This window comes from Aotus nancymaae, unplaced genomic scaffold (genome assembly GCF_030222135.1).
Source record: "Aotus nancymaae isolate 86718 unplaced genomic scaffold, 86718_ANA_hifiasm-v0.15.2.pri h1tg000011l, whole genome shotgun sequence".
NCBI lineage: Eukaryota > Metazoa > Chordata > Mammalia > Primates > Aotidae > Aotus > Aotus nancymaae.
In genome coordinates, this window is record NW_026988422.1 from 2,320,380 (window position 1) to 2,339,950 (window position 19,571).

Sequence of the window (19,571 nt, forward strand, 5' to 3'; positions counted from 1 at the left end):
GTGCCAGTATGCCCACTCACCAATGGCAGCTGTCAAAATGTAGCCTCCTTAAAGAAACGGAAGCCCTAGAATCATGTGTGGTGATTGCCGTTTATCCTCTTGTTGACAGCCTAGTTCATTTCCCAGAAGCACCTGCCGGTCTATCTCTGCTGTACCCTCCTGAGACAAAAACACAGGAAGCCGAGCCATAGATGACCCCTGGCATCCACTGCCTTCATGATTTCCTCTTGGGTTTCTTCTGTTTCGTTCACTTCCTTCATTCTGTGGCTTGCCTGGACAGTCGCCCTTTGACCCTTATAGCTAGTCCCTCCCCTTCTTCCTTATTGCCCCGAGTTATCTCCCTATTCTCATAACTGTAATCACTTCTTTCACATTCTCCTTCAGTGAAGGATGAGGAAATTGCAAGACAGTATGCACCTTTTATTAGGAGATTCAAGCTGCATCTTGCTGGATTACCCTCAAAAGTCCTAACCTATAAAGTCTGACAGATCACTGATGGGAGGACTTCTTTTTCTGTTTAGAATACTTTCTGATTCAACTTATTAGCTCAAGAAGAAAAGAAGCTAGCTATTTCTCACCCAGGAGTGGATGTGTGGTTGGCCTTGCCATGGTTTCCTGCCGTGTCTGGAACCTCAGGGTGCTGGTGGCTGTCGTGTGTGGGCTACTGACTGGCATCGTTTTGGGACTGGGCATCTGGAGGATTGTGGTCAGGATCCGTAGAGGTAATGTTGTCCTGCTATGTTTAACTCAGAGCAAGAGAAGGCATGGGGTCTCTGTCCCTGCCACCTGATGCACCAGTACTGGGACGTACCTTGTCCAGTCTGAGGCATCCCACCAAGGTGCTATTTATGGGATGTAAAAGACCAAGTCAGTTGAGCCTAGCAGATGGTTGAGTAGAAATGAATGCATGTGAGTGTGAATGGGCAGGGGGAAGAGTGACGTAATTGAGTTGGCCTCTTTCTCTTTTAACTCCCGACTGAATTGGAGCAGAGTAATAATTAAAACAATTGGTAACACACATTTAGGTCTGTTTGGCTAAATTCGGGAAAAGGGTAAATCGTTATGAAGGGGGACACACACATGCATCAAACACATACACACATGTGCATAGCACACACACAAACATGCACAGAATGGAATTTCATTTTAAGAGAGAAGTTTAAGAAGTTCAACACTAAGGTTTAAGTGAAATGATCTCAGGGTTTGCACACAAATACTTTCCAGATGTAGGAAACTAGTCAACAATTTAAAAACGATTTTTAAAATGACTTTCCTGATGATTCAACAAATATTTGCATATTTGTGTGCCACAGCTGGCCTGGGAGAGGAGGTGGTGTGTAAAACAGCGTTATAGAAAAGCCCGCTGGAACTCAGAACAGAACATTTCAGTGATCCTAATGCTGGATCCCTTGGGCTGTAGAGCGTCTCCATAAAGGAATTCGAAGTTGGATGTGCTACATACTCTTTTTCGTAAAAATCAGAGAAAGCTTCTAATGAAACAATAAATATAATGCCAATCAGGAAAGGCAGCAGGAGAGGCAGTATGCCCTCTGGGCAGGTAATTGGGGAGGACAGAAGGTTGGGGAGCTAGCAGGAGGTGGAGCATGGCTGCAAAGATTCGCTGTTGAAGACCGCCAGAGGGGTCTGACATATTTGCTGCTGAGGGAGGGGTAGCTGAGGATGGGTCTGTCCTCCCTCTACCCCACTGCCCTAACCAGTATTTACAGAATACTGTTTCAATAGTATTTAGAGAACTAGAGTGAGAAAATTTACCAGAACAAAAATAGTAAAATTTAAACTTGGAGCAAATGTGTTTTTGTTTGTTTAAGGTTGTAAAATGGTTTAATTCAGGTTAAAAAATTCTGAACTATGGATTTTACCCCATTAAGGCTGCCAGATTTGTAAGACCTCATTTAGAGGGCATACTTCACAAAGTTTTCCCTTCCTGCCTTCCTGCCTTCCTTCCTTCCCTCCCTCCCTCCCTTTTTTCCTTTATGTAAACGACATCTACTTTTAAAAGGAAATTTACGGTGACTTATAAAGGACACGTTTATAACAAAACCATTAAAAACAAGGACCAAAGTGCAAAAACAACATAAGAAAGAGCGCAGGGTGGGGTCACAAAACATGCACGTTCAAGGCTTAGGGGAGTTGCTTAAAATAAATAGAAAATATATTCCTGAACTCTCTGAGAGCTAAGATCCAAACGAAAGCATAGTAAGTAATAAAGATCCCATGTCTAACAGTAGAGGCATACAAGCTCCTCAAAAAGACAAACTTTTCTCTTTTTCTGAGTAGCATTTTTCAATTGGCTGTTTATGTAAGGGCTATCTCTTAGCTTTGGGGTAAGCCCAGTGGAAAAGGAGAGGATTATCACTATCATTTAAAGAAAAAGAGTGAAAGAATGGCACTGTTTGCTGTTACTATTTTGCCTTGTACATTCTGTTGACAGTGCGTTTGAGTTGGTAAATTGTTTCATTTCACTCCACTTCACTCTAATTCTTTTTATCCTATCCCATCCCATCCTATGTAATTGTTGAATGTTCTTGCTTTGGTCCCTTTACTCAGGTATAGATATAAATAGTTTTTATATTTATGTCATTTATTTATTTATTTTTGAGACGAAGTCTCACTCTGTCGCCCAGGCTGGAGTGCAGTGGCATGATCTTGGCTCACTGCAACCTTCGCCTCCCAGGTTCAGGCAATTCTCCTGCCTCAGCCTCCTGAGTAGCTGGGATTACAGGTGTGTATCACCACGCCCAGCTAATTTTTGTATTTTTAGTAGAGACGAGGTTTCACCATGTTGGTCAGGCTGGTCTTGAACTCCTGACCTTGTGATCCACCTGCCTCAGCCTCCCAAAGTGCTGGGATTACAGGCGTGAGCCACCGTGCCCGGCCACGTTTATTTTTTTTAAGGGCAAGAAAGGTCACACATATCTCTGAGAAACTGATGAAAGGTATAAATATCTTTGGAAAATAGACATAAACACACAAAATGTTGCATAAATTAATTTTATTGCATTCAAATTTTTTTTTGTCTATATTATAAATAGAACACATACATTAAATCTCTCACATTTATTTTTCTTGAAAAAATAATGGCCTCCTTGTGAAAAATAGAAACAAATTTCAAATTCTGCTGAGTAAATTTCAATAAGAAGTTTCTCTGATCTGGGAGTAACCACTGATGTACAACAATATTTATGCTATTTATACATTTAATTATTATAATACCTATAGTTTCAAAAATTCTTACCATGATCTAGGTACTGTGCTAAAAACGTAGAGCGAATCCCAGTTTTGTCAGAAGCCCAGCCTTTTCGCATTGGGCATTCTTCATAGGAAAACACAAGAAGGAGTATAACCTCTGGGCCCCTTCACTCTTGATGATCAAAGTAAAATGAGCACGCAATTAAGCTTTATTATATTTCTTTCCATCGACATTTTCCAACTGGTGCTAAGCCTGATATAATCATAGACAGATGTCCATGATCATAATGGTAGAAAATGTTTTCTTTAACTCCTCAAAATGGGAGTATCTTAATCTCAAAACACATGAACAGTGCCTTACTTGACCACATTCTACACCTCTCCCGGCTCGTAGGATTTCCTGCTGTTTGCCACCAGGACTGTTTTTTTATTTAACCCCACTTCTCTCCAGATATTCTAACCTTCATTCTCTGCCATGGGATACACCTGTTCCTCAGCCCTACAAGAGACTTACGAATGTTGAAATATTCCCAATCCCCAAGGTCTGACTTTATAGCATTGATAATTGTAGTTATTTTATTTTATTTTTTGAGTTGGAGTCTAGCTCTGTCCGCAGGCTGGAATGCGGTGGCCTGATCTCGACTCACTGCAACATCCGCCGCTTGGGTTCAAGCGATTCTACTACCTCAGCCTCCCGAGTAGTTGGGACTACAGGCGCTCGCCACCGCGCCCGACTGATTTTTGTATTTTTAGTAGAGACGGGGTTTCACTATGTTGGCCAGGCTAGTCTCGAACTATTGACGTCAAGTAGCCTCAGCCTCCCAAAGTGCTGGGATTATAGGCGTGAGCCACTGTGCCTGGCCTGATAATTCTTACACTGTGGAAAATATGGGTTGTTGTGAAAGGTCAATGAGAGTTTATTGTTTGTCAAAAGATGATCTGACCATAGATACCTGGCTTTAATTTCACTCAATTACAGTACTTCTTCCAGGGCCAAACTCAATAAATCTAATTCACGTGACTGTTCCTGGAGAATACTTGCATTTGGGTTAAAAAAAAAAAAAAAAAAAAAGAGTCCAGAGCAGTTTTCTGGAGGGAGAAGGTTGGGTTTTAGGCAGCTGTCGTGTTCTTTTGTGTTAATCCTGGTATTGTAAATGTCTCTTCTGCTCCTTACCCTGTTTCCCTTCTTGCTTCCTCACATAATCACCCCCTAAATTTAAAAAACAAGTCTATGAAAGGGAAGGGTTTTTGAAATAAATTTATTCCAATTTGGCTATGTAATTGATTGAGGGGCATGGATTATTTTAACATCAGAATCGGTGATGTTTAAACTGTTGATTCCATTTTAAAAGTCATTTTCTTAAACTAAGGGGCTAGAATCTTGGCTTAGTGGATTATTCCTGGATTTCCAGGTATTAAATATTTTTACCTGAAGTTTGGATATGTCCCCACCTGTGGTTCTTCGATGACACGCATATTGAAGATCTAACATGGAATATAGTGTTTAAAGTGAGTACTTGAGAATATAGGGGAAAATGTAACTGAGTAGAGGAAAGAAGACTCTGGAGCCGGACTGCTTGAATTTAGATCCAGTGACGCCACTCACTAGCTCTGCGCAAATTATTCATTTCTGAGTCTCAGTTTTCTAACCTATTATAGGCGTAATTGTAAACCCTATCTTATAGGGCTGATATGAGGCTTAAATGAGTCAATATATTAAAAAGTTTAAGATGATGTCTAGTACCTTGTAAGTACTCAATAACTGTTGGCTACTATCCTTTAGGTATTTTTAGATAATTCAGTGCAGAGCATAGTTTTCTCCACTCCCTGATTTATATCTTGAATAGACACCATTGACCTAGATTGGACCTTTGGATTGAGACTCAAATTAGCAATCCAAAAATTTACAATAGGTTTAATCATTAAGTTCAATTGACTAGCTCAAAACAGAAACAGAAACAGTTCTAAGAACTGCCACATCTTCCTGCATTCGCCTTTCAATACGTACGCTACACCACACCATCAGGGGAAATGTTTATGAAAATGTTTAGCCATGCGTATATTTTAAAGTATAATAAGAATTCAAAGTAGTATACTTCTTATCTCAAAGCATAATAAGAATTAACGAAGGAAAAAATATTTAACCAGTTTATTGAAATATTAACCAGGTAGTTAATACTGGACAAACTTTACCTTAAATAAAGATTATACTTTATGTATTTTATTGGTATAAATCTTTCAGGTTTTTTTCTTTACAGCCAGAATAAACTTTCCTAAACATTGTCCTCTCATTTAAGAGTTACCATTATCATCACCAAACTATTTCAGATTAGGACAAATGAAAGATGCCTGGATTTTGAAGCCCAAAAGGCAAAGCCAGGTACTACAAAGGATCTGCAGATGAAATTTCTTAGACGAAGGAAATATATTTTTATTTTCTTACTTATTAAAACCTAACTTTTCAAAACAGACTCTAATTTTGTCTAGTTTGGGAGAAAAATTAATATTTTCTATTTGGAATCTTTAGTCTTATTTTATGCTACTTTCCCAAGCAGCCTGTGTGTATGTTGTATATGTTTTATATTTAAACTTGCAAGATGTGTAGTAAAAGCATTGAAAAGCATTGAAAATATGGCTAATAGGCTAACAATTCTAGAAATGTTACTTTGTACAATTTAAAAGAATGTAGAAAAAGTTGTTATTATGCTGGTGTTACAAAAGAAAAATATTGCTGTTAGATATGTTCCAAAATACGGGGCCTCAAATAAAAGGAAGCTGATGCTGCCTGTCCCCATCAATGGGAAAGGCAGACACCGTGAGGAGGGAGCAGAGGCACTCAGTCAGTTACAAGGAGATCTGAGTCTGTTACCTGCTCTGCTACCAATTAATTAGTGATCTGGAACAAATCACTCAGCCTTTATGTAGAATGAGGGGGTTGGGTTGATGAATAACTAATGTCACTTTTTTCCAAGGCCATAATTCTAAAATGGTTATAGGATATGAACAAGCCACTTAATCTTTCTGAGTCTGACTTTCTTTATGTAAAAATACAGTCTTAAAGATAACAGTACTATTTTCGCTGTATTTCATGGGTAATTTAGGTATTTCAGAGGCTAGAGTCTTGAAGTGCATAGCACAAGGTGTTAACCATGTAATTTTGACAGAGGAGTTGCTAGTTCAGCTTAGACTAGATATCCTCAACCAAGATGCCAACGGCAAAGAAGCCAGTCAGCAAATGTTAGTTGGGTACCTGCTATTCAACGGCATTGTGCGAGGATTTGGAAATACAGATCAAGACCCTTGTTCTAAAAACTGGCAAATTATTTCTTAACTTTAAGAAGTGACTCTTGACTTACAGCAAAAGGGCAGAATGAGTAGACATGGACTAGATCTCCTTCTCGTTTACAAACACACAAGTTATAAATAAAATATGACAAAATTCATGTATGCAAGTAGGCTTTCGTTCTTGAAGAAAAGTCACAGGTGGCAGAAATAAAGAGTAAAGTCGATACTTATGAGGGTGAGCAGGCACCGCTGCAATTTCAATGCATTCATGGGGACAGGAGGCATGGTTTCTGTGCTGTGTGATGCAAGGGAGCTGGGCCTGAGCCACCAGCATAATCCCTAAACCTGAAGGAGTCGGATCAACCGAGAAAAGGAGATTGGAACAATTCTACTCACCAGTCCACATAAGCATTCACTAACACTATCATCTGTTCAGGGCCATGAGTAAGGAAGAAGAAGTCACTACCAGTAATGGAAACCCCAGGCTTTACACTCTAAATCAGTCCTACTGTACAGTACAGAAATCTCCAGTTAAAAATAATCCTAAAAAGCTGGGCATGGTGGCTCACACCTGTAATCCCAGCACTTTTTGGGAGGCTGAGGCGGGCAGATCACCTGAGGCTGGGAGTTAGAGACCAGTCTGACCAACATGAGGAAACCCCGTCTCTACTAAAAATACAGAATTATCCAGGTGTGGTGGCGCATGCCTGTAATTCCAGCTACTCGGGAAGCTGAGGCAGGAGAATTGCTTGAACCCAGGAGGTGGAGGTTGTGGTGAGCTGAGATTGCATCATTGCACTCCAGCCTTAGCAACAAGAGTGAAACTGTCTCAAAAAAAGAAAAGAAAAAAAAAACAATAATCCTAAAACTAGTTTAAGATTACTACTGATCGTACCCCAGGATCATAAAATAAGTAATCATGAAATTTTCCTGTAGAAATATTTTCACAAACAAGACCCATAAAAGTCTCACAGAAGAATAATAAATAAGATAAAGATGAGTTTACAGTCCAAAATTACATGTGAACCATGATGCTGGAGAGACGTCAGATGTGATCAAAAGGATGAACCCTCCCAGAATTGGATATAACAAAACAATCTGAAAGAGAATATAAAATACGTTTAACAAGATTAAACATTTAAAATATAGGAGAAAAACCAAAGAAAAATATAGTATTTTTAAAAAGAATAGGAGAATTTGAAAAAGAACCAAATAGTACCTTTAAAATGGAAAACACTACAATAATAAAAAAAAGTAATGAGTGATTTAAAAGCAGATTAGAAATCAGTAAGGTGTTGAGCATGGTGAATCGTGCCTGTAATCTCAGCATTTGGGGGCTGAGGCTGGAGTGTCACTTGAAGCCAAGAGTTTGAGACCAGCCTCGTCATCTCTGCAAAACACAAAATATTATGTAAAAAATAGCCAGGCATGGTGGCACCTGCCTGTAATCTCAGCTACTTGGGAGACTGAGGCAGAAGGATCTCTTGAGCACAGGAGATGGAGGCTACAGTGAGCTGGGATCACACCTCTGCACTCCAGCCTGGGTGACAGAGGGAGACTTTGTCTCTACAAAACAAACATACCAAAAAAGCACCCTCCTCAACCCTAATAATTACAGAGAAAACTAGGGAATGGAGAAGAAAACTAGGAAACTGTAATTCAGCATAGCAATACAAAGAGATGTTAACAGTAATGAGATTAAGAAACTTGATGTATAGAAGGCTGAAGCCCAGCTGGGTCTACCAGACATTTCAGAAGAGAGCAGAATATATGGGAGAGGTAACTCTTAAAGAAGTAATAGCTACAAAGTTTTCTCAGTTGAAGAATGACTTTTCAAGTAGGAAAAGCGAAAACAAACCACGTCATGGTAAAATTGCAGAACATCAGATAAAGAAAATTTAAAAGACGTTTATAGAAAAAAGACTCCCCCAAAATAAATAAAAATTGGAAAGTAGTATTTTCAAAGTGTTGTCAACCCAGAATTTCATACCTTATCAAAAAGCTAAAACTAAAATGCTTCTCAAAGAAATCAACAGTGAGGGAAAAATGAAAGCGTTTTCAGATAAACACTGGAGAATCTGTCACTCATAGACCCTGACTGAAAGAATTATTAAATCATATACATCAAAAAGCAAGAAACTGAATCCAGAAGGAAGAAATGCGACACAGACACACCTTGTTTTGTTGCACATCATAGATACCGTGTTTCTTTACAACTTGAAGCTTTGTGGCAACTCCGTGGCAGGCAGGTCTGTTGGTTCCATTTTTCCAACAGCATGGGCTCACGTCCCGTCTCTGTATCAGTCACATTTTGGTAATTCTTACAATACGTAAAACCTTTTCATTATTGGCATTTCTGTTATGGTGATCTGCGGTCCCGATCTTTGATGTTACTATTGCAATTATTTTTGGGTGCTGTGAACCATGCCCGTGTAAGATGGCAAACATAATCAAATGCTGTAAGTGTTCTGACTGCTCTATGGACCAGCAAATCCCTCAACTCTCATACTCCTCCCAGGCCTTCCTGTTCCCCAAGACACAACATCGTTGAAATTAGGCCAATTAATAATCCTGCAATGGCTTCTAAGTGTTCAAGTGAAAGGAAGAGTTGGGTGTCTCTCACTTGGAATCCAAAGCTAGAAATGATTAAGCTTAGTGAAGAAGGCATATGAAAGTTGAGAAAAGCAGAAAGCTAAGGTCTTGTGCCAGACAGTTAGCCAAATTGTGATTGCAAAGGAAAAGTTATTCAAGGAAATTAAAAATGCTACGCCAGTGAGCACACAAATGGTTAGAAATGGAAATCTTTTTGCTGATATGAAGAAAATTTGAGGGGTCTAGATGGAAGATCAAACCAGCCACAACATTCCCTTAAGCTAAAACCTAATCCAGAACAAGGCTCTAACTTGTTTCAATTCTATGGAGGCTGAGAGAGTTGAGAAAGCTACAGAAGGAAAGTTGGAATCTGGCAGAGATTGGTTTATGAAGTTTAGCGAAAGAAGCCGTCTCCATAACATAAAAGGGCAAAGGAAAGCAGCATGTGCTGATGTAGAAGTTGCAGCAAGTTATTCGGAAGATGTAGATATGATAAATGATGAAGATGGCTAAACTAAACAACACATTTTCAGGGTATAAAACAGCTGCCACTGGAAGAAGATGCCACCTAGGACTTTCACAACTAGAGAGGAGAAGTCAACATCTGGCTTCAAACTTCAAAGGACAAGCTCTCTTGTTAGCAGCTGATACTGCTGGTGACCTAAAGTTGAAGCCAGTGTTCATTCACCGGTGGTTTAGGGATAAAACTGTTCCACTTCATTGGGTATTAGATTCTCATAAGGAGAGTGCAACTTAGACACTTTGCGTGCACAGTTCATGTTAGGGTTTGTGCTCCTATGATAATGCTGCTGATCTGACAGGAGGCGAAGCTCAGAAGATAACACTCGCCCATAGCTCACCTCCTCCTGTGTGGCCTGGTTCCTAACAAACCATGGGCTGGTACCCGGGGTTGGGGACCCCTGTTCTAGAGTTTTATAGTTTTGCATTTTACATTAAATCTATGATTCATTTGAGATAATTTTTGTGAAAGATGTAAGTCTGTCTCTAGATTATTATTATTTTTTGCATATGGTTGTCCAGTCATTCCAGCAACATTTGTTGAGAAGACTATCCTTTCTCCATTGAATTTCCCTTCTTTGTTGAGCAGCAGTTGACTGTATTTGTGTGGGTTTATTTATGGAGTCTCTATCCTATTCTATTAATCTATTTGTCTATTCTAGTGGGGTGTGAAATGATATTTCTGTGGCTTTAATTTGCATTTCTCTGATGATTAAGATGCTGAGTTATTTTCATGTGTTTCCTGCCTAGTCACATACCTTCTTTTATTAAGTGTCTGTTCAAGTCTTTCGCCCACTTTAAAAAAAGTGTTCTGCTTGGATTCTTATTATTAATGTGTATTCTTTACAATTCACAAATTACAATTCTAATCTACAATTAGATTTACAACTCTAATTTACACTTTTGGATACAATTCTTTTGTCAGATATATGTAACACAAACATTTTCTGTGTCTTTCATTTTAATTGTCTTCTTCTTTTTATTTTTGAGATGGAGTCTTACTCTGTCACCCAGGCTGGAGTGCAGTGGCATGATCTCGGCTCACTGCAACCTCTGCCTCCCAGATTCAAGTGATCCTCTTCCCTCAGCCTCCTGAGTAGCTGGAAATACAGGCATGCACCACCGCACCCAGCTAATTTGTGTGTGTGTGTGTATATATAGATATTTGGTAGAGACAGGGTTTCACCATGATCGCCAGGCTGTTCTCGAACTCCTGATCTCAGGTAATCCACACTCTTGGTCTCCCAAAATGCTGGGATTACTGACAGGAGCCACCGTATCTGGCCTATTTTTATCTTCCAGCAGTGCCTTTGATGACAGCAGTTTTTAACTTGACTAACGCTAATTATCAAATTTTTTCTTTTACGCTTAGTGCTTTTGGGTCCTTTTTTACATATAAAAATATTTTTTGGCCCAAAGTTGCAAATTATTCTCCTATGTTTTCTTTGAGAAGCATTTTAGTTTTAGCTTTCTGATTTTAGGAATACAGTCCACCTCAGATTGAGTTTTGAGGGTGATTTGTTTATTCAGATTATCTAGCACCATTTGTTGAAAAAACTTTCCTTTCTCTATTGAATTGCCTTGGTACGTCTTTAAAAAGATAACAAACCATATGTTTTAATTATTTCTAACTTTTTGTTCTACTTCATTGATTCGTTTGTCTGTTTATGGTGATTCCATCCTGTCTTGATTGCTATGGCTTTATTGTAAGTCATATGCTCAGTAATGTGAGCCATCCAAATCTGTTCTTTTTTCCTATCTTTAAAAAAAACTTTTATTTTACTTTAAGTTGCAGGACACAAGTGCAGAAAGTGAGGTTTGTTACATAGGTATATGTGTGCCGTGGTGGTTTGCTGCACCTGTCAACCTGTCATCTAGGTTTTAAGACCCGCATGCATTAGCCATTTGTCCTAATGCTCTCCTTCCACTTTCCCCTACTCCCCAACAGGCCCCAGTGAGTGATGTTCCCCTTCCTGTGTCCATGCGTTCTCGTTCAACTGCCACTTATAAATGAGAACATGTGGTGTTTGGTTTTCTATTCCTGTGTTTGGTTGCTGAGTATGATGGCTTCCAACTTCACCTATGTCCCTGCAATGAACGTTATCTCATTCCTTTTTATGGCTGCATAGTATTCCTTGGTGTATATGCTCACATTTTCTTTATCCAGTCGATCATTTGTGGGCATTTGGGTTGGTTCCATGTCTTTGCTCTTGTAAATAGTGCTGCAATAAACATACATGTGCATGTGTCTTTATAGTAGAATGATTTATATTCCTTTGGATATATACCCAGTAATGGGATTGTTGGACCACATGGTATTTCCGGTTCTAGATCCTTGAGGAATTACCACACTGTCTTCTCGAATAGTTGAACTGATTTTCTTTCCCACAAACCAGTGTAAAAGTGTTCTTAATTCTCCACAGCTTTGCCAGCATCTGTTGTTTCTTGACTTTTTCATAATCACCATTCTGACTGACGTGAGATATCTCTTTGTAGTTTTGATTTGCATTTGCATCTCTCTAACGATAAGTGTGATGTTGAGCTTTTTTTCATCTGTTGGCTGCATAAACGTCTTTTCAGAATTGTCTGTTCATATCCTTTTCTCACTCTTTGATAGGGTCTTTTTTTTCTAATAAATTTGTTTAAGTTCCTTGTAGATTCTGTATATTAAACCTTTGCAATGAAGAGATTGCAAAAAATTTCTCCCATTCTGTAGGTTGCCTGTTCACGCTGATGATCGTTTCTTTTGCTGAGCACAAGCTCTTTAGTTTAATTCAATCTCATTTGTCAATCTTGGCTTCTGTTGCAATTGCTTTTGGCATTTTTGTCATGAAGTCTTTTCAATGGTATTGCCTACGTTTTCTTCTAGGGTTTTTATCATTTTGGGTTTTACATTTAAGTCTTTAATCTATCTTGAGTTAATTTTTGTATAAGGTGTAAGGAAGGGGTCTAGTTTCAGTTTTCTGCATATGGCTAGCCCCTTTTCACAGCACAATTTATTAAACAGGGAATCCTTTTCCTAATTCTTGATTTTGTCAGGGTTGTTGAAGATCAGATGGGTGTAGATGTGTGGTGTTATTTCTGAGGTTTCCATCTGTTACATTGGCTTATGTATCTGTTTTGGTACCAGTACCATGCTATTTTGATTATTATAGCCTTGTAGTATAGTTTGAAGTCAGGTAGCATGATGCCTTCAGCTTTGTTCTTTTTGCTTAGGATTGTCTTGGCTGTACAGGCTCTTTTTTGGTTCCATATGAAATTTTAAGTAGTTTCTTCTAAATCTGTGGAGAAAATCAATGGTAGTTGGATGGAAATAGCATTGAATCTATGAATTACTCTTGGCAGTATGACTATTTTCACGATATCGATTCTTCCTAACCATGAGGATGGAATATTTATACATTTGTTGGTGTCCTCTCTTATTTCCTTTAGCAGTGGTTTGGTTCTCCTTAATGAGCTCCTTCACATCCCTTGTTAGCTGTATTCCTAGGTATTTTATTCTCTTTGTAGAAATTGTGAATGGCAGTTCGTTCTTGATTTGGCTCTCTGCTTGTCTATTATTGGTGCATAGGAATGCTTATAATTTTTGTGTATTGATTTTGTATCCTGAGACTTTGCTGAAGTTGCTTATCAGTTTAAGGAGTTTTTGGGCTGAGACGATGGGTTTCTCTAAATATAGAATCATGTCATCTGCAAACAGAGGCAATTTGATTTCCTCTCTTCCTATTTGAATACCTTGTTTTCTTTCTCTTGCCTGATTGCCTTGGCCAGAACTTCCAATACTGTGTTTGAAGAGGGGTGGTGAGAGACGTCATCCTTGTCTTTTGCCAGTTTTCAAAGGAAATGTTTTCAGTTTTGCCCATTCATTGTGATATTAGCTGTGGGTTTGTCATAAATAGCTCTTACTATTTTGAGATATATTTCATCAATACCTAGTTTATTGACAGTTTTTAACATGAAGTGCTGTTGAATTTTGTCAAAGGCCTTTTCTGCATCTATTGAGATAATTGTGTGGTTTTTGTCATTGATTCTGTTTATGTGATGGATTATATCTATTGATTCGCTATGTTGAACCAGCCTTGCATCCTAGGGATGAAGCCAACTTGATTATGCTGGATAAGCTTTTTGATGTGCTATTGGATTAGATTTACCAGTATTTTATTGGGGATTTTCACATCGATGTTCATCAGGGATATTGGCCTGAAGTTTTATTTTGTGTGTGTGTGTCTCTGCTGGGTTTTGTTATCAGGATGATGCTGGCCTTATAAAATGAGTTAGGGAGGAATCCCCCTTTTTCAGTTGTTTAGAATTTTTTTTTTAAATTGCATTTTAGGTTTTGGGGTACATGTGAAAAACATGCAAGATTGTTGGATAGGTGCATAAGTGGTAGTGTGATTTGCTGCCTTCCTCCCCTTCACCTATATGTGGCATTTCTCCCCATGCTATCTCTCCCCAACTCCCCACCCCCTGCTGTCCCCCCGCACTCCCCCCCAACAGACCCCAGCGTATAGTGCTACCCTCCCTGTATCCATGTGTTCCCATTGCTCAACACCCATCTATGAGTGAGAACATGTGATGTTTGATTTTGTGTTCTTGTGTCAGTTTGCTGAGAATGATGGTTTCCAGGTTCATCCATGTGCCTACAAAGGATGCGAACTCATCGTTTTTGATGGCTGCATAATATTCCATGGTGTATATGTGCCACATTTTTCCTGTTCAGACTATCATCGATGGGCATTTGGGTTGGTTCCAAGTCTTTGCTATTGTAAACTGTGCTGCAATGAATATTTGTGTGCATGTGTCCTTATAGTAGAATGATTTATAATCCTTTGGGTATATACCCAGTAATGGGATTGCTGGGTCAAATGGAATTTCTATTTCTAGGTCCTTGAGGAATTGCCACACTGTCTTCCACAATGGTTGAACTAATTTACACTCCCACCAACGGTGTAAAAGTGTTCCTATTTCTCCAAATCCTCTCCAGCATCTGTTGTCTCCAGATTTTTTAATGATCGCCATTCTAACTGGCGTGAGATGGTATCTCAATGTAGTTTTGATTTGCATTTCTCTAATGACCAGTGATGATGAGCATTTTTTCATATGTTTGTTGGCCTCATGTATGTCTTCTTTTGTAAAGTATCTGTTCATATCCTTTGCCCATTTTTGAATGGGCTTGTTTGTTTTTTTCTTGTAAATCTGTTTTAGTTCATTGTAAATTCTGGATATCAGCCCTTTGTCAGATGGGTAGGCTGCAAAAATTTTTTCCCATTCTGTTGGTTGCCAATTCACTCTAATGACTGTTTCTTTCACTGTGCAGAAGCTGTGGAGTTTGATTAGGTCCCATTTGTCTATTTTGGCTTTTGTTGCCAATGCTTTTGGTGTTTTGGTCATGAAGTCCTTGCCTACGCCTATGTACTGAATGGTTTTGCCTAGGTTTTCTTCTAGGGTTTTTATGGTGTTAGGTCTTATGTTTAAGTCTTTAATCCATCTGGAGTTAATTTTAGTGTAAGGTATCAGGAAGGGGTCGAGTTTCTGCTTTCTGCACATGGCTAGCCAGTTTTCCCAACACCATTTATTAAACAGGGAATCCTTTCCCCATTGCTTGTTTTTATCAGGTTTGTCAAAGATCAGATGGTTGTAGATATGTTTTGTTGCCTTCGAGGCGTCCATTCTGTTCCATTGGTCTATATCTCTGTTTTGGTACTGGTACCATGCTGTTTTGATTACCATAGCCTTGTAGTATAGTTTCATGTCTGGTAGTGTGATGCCTCCCGCTTTGTTCTTTTTGCTTAGAATTGACTTGGCTATGCAGGCTCTCTTTTGGTTCCATATGGAGTTTAAGGTGGTTTTTTCCAGTTCTGTGAAAAAGGTCATTGGTAGCTTGATGGGAATAGCATTGAATCTGTAAATTACTTTGGGCAATATGGCCATTTTCATGACATTGATTCTTCCTAACCATGAACATGGAATGTTTCTCCATCTGTTTGTGTCCTCTCTTATTTCGTTGAGCTGTTGTTTGTAGTTCTCCTTGAAGAGGTCCTTTACGTTCCTTGTTAGTTGTATTCCTAGGTATTTTATTCTCTTTGTAGCAATTGTGAATGGCAGTTCGTTCTTGATTTGGCTCTCTTTAAGTCTGTTATTGGTGTATAGGAATGCTTGTGATTTTTGCACATTGATTTTGTATCCTGAGACTTTGCTGAAGTTGCTTAACAGTTTCAGGAGATTTTGGGCTGAGACGATGGGGTCTTTTGGATATACAATCATGTCGTCTGCAAATAGAGACAATTTTACTTCCTCCTTTCCTATTTGAATACACTTTATTTCTTTTTCTTGTCTGATTGCTCTGGCTAGAACTTCCAGTACTATATTGAATAGGAGTGATGAGAGAGGGCATCCTTGTCTAGTGCCAGATTTCAAAGGGAATGCTTCCAGTTTTTGCCCATTCAGTATGATATTGACTGTTGGTTTGTCATAAATAGCTTATATTATTTTGAGATACGTTCCGTCGATACCTAGTTTATTGAGTGTTTTTATCATAAAGGGCCGTTGAATTTTGTCAAAGGCCTTCTCTGTATCAATTGAGATAATCATGTGGTTTTTGTCTTTGGTTCTGTTTATGTGGTGAATTATGTTTGTAGACTTGTGTATGTTGAACCAGCCTTGCATCCCCGGGATGAATCCTACTTGATCATGGTGGATAAGCTTTTTGATGTGCTGTCGCAATCAGCTTGCCAGTATTTTATTGAAGATTTTTGCATCTATGTTCATCATGGATATTGGCCTGAAGTTTTCTTTTCTTACTGAATGTCTGCCTGGTTTTGGTATCAGGATGATGTTGGTCTCATAAAATGATTTGGGAAGGATTCCCTCTTTTTGGATTATTTGGAATAGTTTCAGAAGGAATGGTACCAGTTCCTCTTTGTATGTCTGGTAGAATTCGACTGTGAACCCATCTGGACCTGGGGTTTTTTTTGGGTGGTAGACTCTTAATTGCTGCCTCGACTTCAGACCTTGTTATTGGTCTATTCAGGGTTTCGACTTCTTCCTGGTTTAGGCTTGGGAGGAGGCAACTGTCCAGGAATTTATCCATTTCTTCCAGGTTTTCTAGTTTATGTTCATAGAGTTGTTTGTAATAATCTCTGATGATGGTTTGAATTTCTGTGGAATCTGTGGTGATATCCCCTTTATCGTTTTTTATTGCATCTATTTGGTTATTCTCTCTTTTCTTTTTTATTAATCTGGCTAGCGGTCTATTTTGTTGATCTTTTCAAAAAACCAGCTCCTGGATTTATTGATTTTTTGAAGGGTTTTTTGTGTCTCTATGTCCTTCAGTTCTGCTCTGATCTTAGTTATTTCTTGTCTTCTGCTAGGTTTTGAGTTTTTTTGATCTTGCTCCTCTAGCTCTTTCAAATTTGATGATAGGGTGTCAATTTTAGATCTCTTCTTACTTCTCATGTGGGCACCTATTGCTATATATTTTCCTCTAGAGACTGCTTTAAATGTGTCCCAGAGATTCTGATATGTTGTGTCTTCGTTCTCATTGGTTTCGAAGAACATCTTTATTTCTGTCTTCATTTCATTGTTTAGCCAGTCAACATTCAAGAGCCAGTTGTTCAGTTTCCATGAAGCTGTGCGGTTCTGGGTTGGTTTCTGAATTCTGAGTTCTAACCTGATTGCACTGTGGTCTGAGAGACTGTTTGTTATGGTTTCCGTTCTTTTGCATTTGCTGAGGAGTGATTTACTTCCAATTATGTGGTCAATTTTAGAGTAGGTGTGATGTGGTGCTGAGAAGAATGTATATTCTGTGGATTTGGGCTGGAGAGTTCTGCAAATGTCTATTAGGTTTGCTTGGTCCAGGTCTGAGTTCAAGTCCTGGATATCCTTGTTAATTTTCTGTCTCGTTGATCTGTCTAATTTTGACAATGGTGTGTTAAGGTCTCCCACTATTATTGTGTGGGAGTCTAAGTCTCTTTGTAAGTCCTTAAGAACTTACCTTATGTATCTTGGTGCTCTTGTATTGGGTGCATATATATTTAGGATCGTTAGCTCTTCTTGTTGCATTGATCATTTTACTATTATGTGATGTCCTTCTTTGTGTCTTTTGATCTTTGTTGCTTTAAAGTCTATTTTATCAGAGATGAGAATTGCAACTCCTGCTTTGTTTTGCTCTCCATTTGCTTGGTAAATCTTCCTCCATCCCTTTATTTTGAGCCTTTGTGTATCCTTGCATGTGAGATGGGTTTCCTGGATACAGCACACTGATGGGCTTTGACTTTTTATCCAATTTGCCAGTCTGTGTCTTTTGATTGGGGCATTTAGTCCATTTACATTTAGGGTTAATATTGTTATGTGTGAATTTGATCCTGTCATTTTGATGCTAGGTGGCTGTTTTGTCAATTAGTTGATGCAGATTCTTCATCGTGTTGATGCTCTTTACCTTTGGTATATTTTTGGAGTGGCTGGTACTGGTTGTTTCTTTCTATGTTGTTCCTTTCCAAGTGCCTCTTTCAGGAGCTCTTGTAAAGCAAGCCTGGTGGTGATGAAATCTCTGAGTACTTGCTTGTTCACAAAGGATTTTATTCTTCCTTCACTTATGAAGCTTAGTTTGGCTGGATATGAAATTCTGGGTTGAAAGTTCTTTTCTTGAAGGACGTTGAATATCGGCCCCCACTCTCTTCTGGCTTGTAGGCTTTCTGCTGAGAGATCTGCTGAGAGATCTGCTGTGAGTCTGATGTGCTTCCCTTTGTGGGTAACCCGACCTTTCTCTCTGGCTGCCCTTAGCATTTTCTCCTTCATTTCAACCCTGGTGAATCTGACGATTATGTGCCTTGGGGTTGCTCTTCTTGAGGAATATCTTTGTGGTGTTCTCTGTATTTCCTGGACTTGAATCTTGGCCTGCCTTGCTAGGTTGGGGAAGTTTTCCTGGATAATATCCTGAAGAGTATTTTCCAGCTTGGATGCATTCTCTTTGTCACATTCGGGTACACCTATGAAACGTAGATTAGGTCTTTTCACATAGTCCCATATTTCTTGTTGACTTTATTCATTCCTTTTTACCCTTTTTTCTCTAATCTTGCCTTCTTGTTTTTTTTCATTGAGTTGATCTTCGACCTCTGATATCCTTTCTTCTGCTTGGTCAATTCAGCTGTTGAAACTTGTGCATGCTTTGTAAAGTTCTCGTGTTGTGTTTTTCAGCTCCATCAATTCACTTATATTCTTCTCTAGGTTGTTCATTCTTGTTAGCATTTTGTCAAATCTTTTTTCAAGGTTCTTAGTTTCTTTGCATTGGGTTAGAACATGTTCTTTTAGTTCACAGAAGTTTCTTATTACCCACCTCCTGAAGCCTGATTCTGTCACTTCATCACACTCATTCTCCATCCAGCCTTGTTTCCTAGCTGGTGAGGGGTGTGATCCCTTGTAGGAGGAGAGGTGTTCTGGTGTTGGGTGTTTTCATCTTTTTTGCACTGGTTTCTTCCCATCTTTGTAGATTTATCCACCTGTCATCTTTGTAGCTGCTGACTTTCAGATTGGGGTTCTGAGTGGATGTCCAGTTTGTTGATGATGAAGTTATTTCTGTTTCTTAGTTTTCCTTCTAACAGTCTGGCCCCTCTGCTTTAGGACCACTGAGGTCCACTCCAGGCCCTGCTTGCCTGGGGATCACCTGCAGCAGCTGCAGAACAGTAAGGGTTACTACCAGTTTTTTCTGCTATCTTTGTCCCAGAAGGATACCCACCAAATGTCAGTCTGAGCTCTGCTTTATGAGGTGAGTCTTTGGATATATGGGGGTCAGGGAGCTGCTTAAGGAGACAGTCTGTCCTTTTTAGGAGCTCAAGTGCTGAGCTGTGATCTCTGTTGTTCATTCAGAGCTGCTGGGCAGGTACGTTTAAGTCTGCTGCAGCAGAACTCATAAACCCCTTTTTTTCCCAGGTGTTCTGTCCCGGGGAGTTAGGGCTTTATTTATGAGT

The 19,571-nt window shown here is 39.1% G+C and overlaps 1 protein-coding gene across 1 annotated transcript in view; it reads left to right on the top strand.

Annotated features, from left to right (window-relative positions):
* Positions 1-388: 388 nt before the first annotated feature.
* The window catches only part of ADGRG7 (adhesion G protein-coupled receptor G7), a 93,486-nt gene continuing 74,303 nt past the window's right edge, over positions 389-19,571 (top strand). The window contains exon 1 of the mRNA XM_012476901.2: positions 389-722. Coding sequence (XP_012332324.2) covers positions 608-722 — 115 coding nt within the window. The 5' untranslated portion in view covers positions 389-607. The remainder of the gene's footprint in view (positions 723-19,571) is intronic.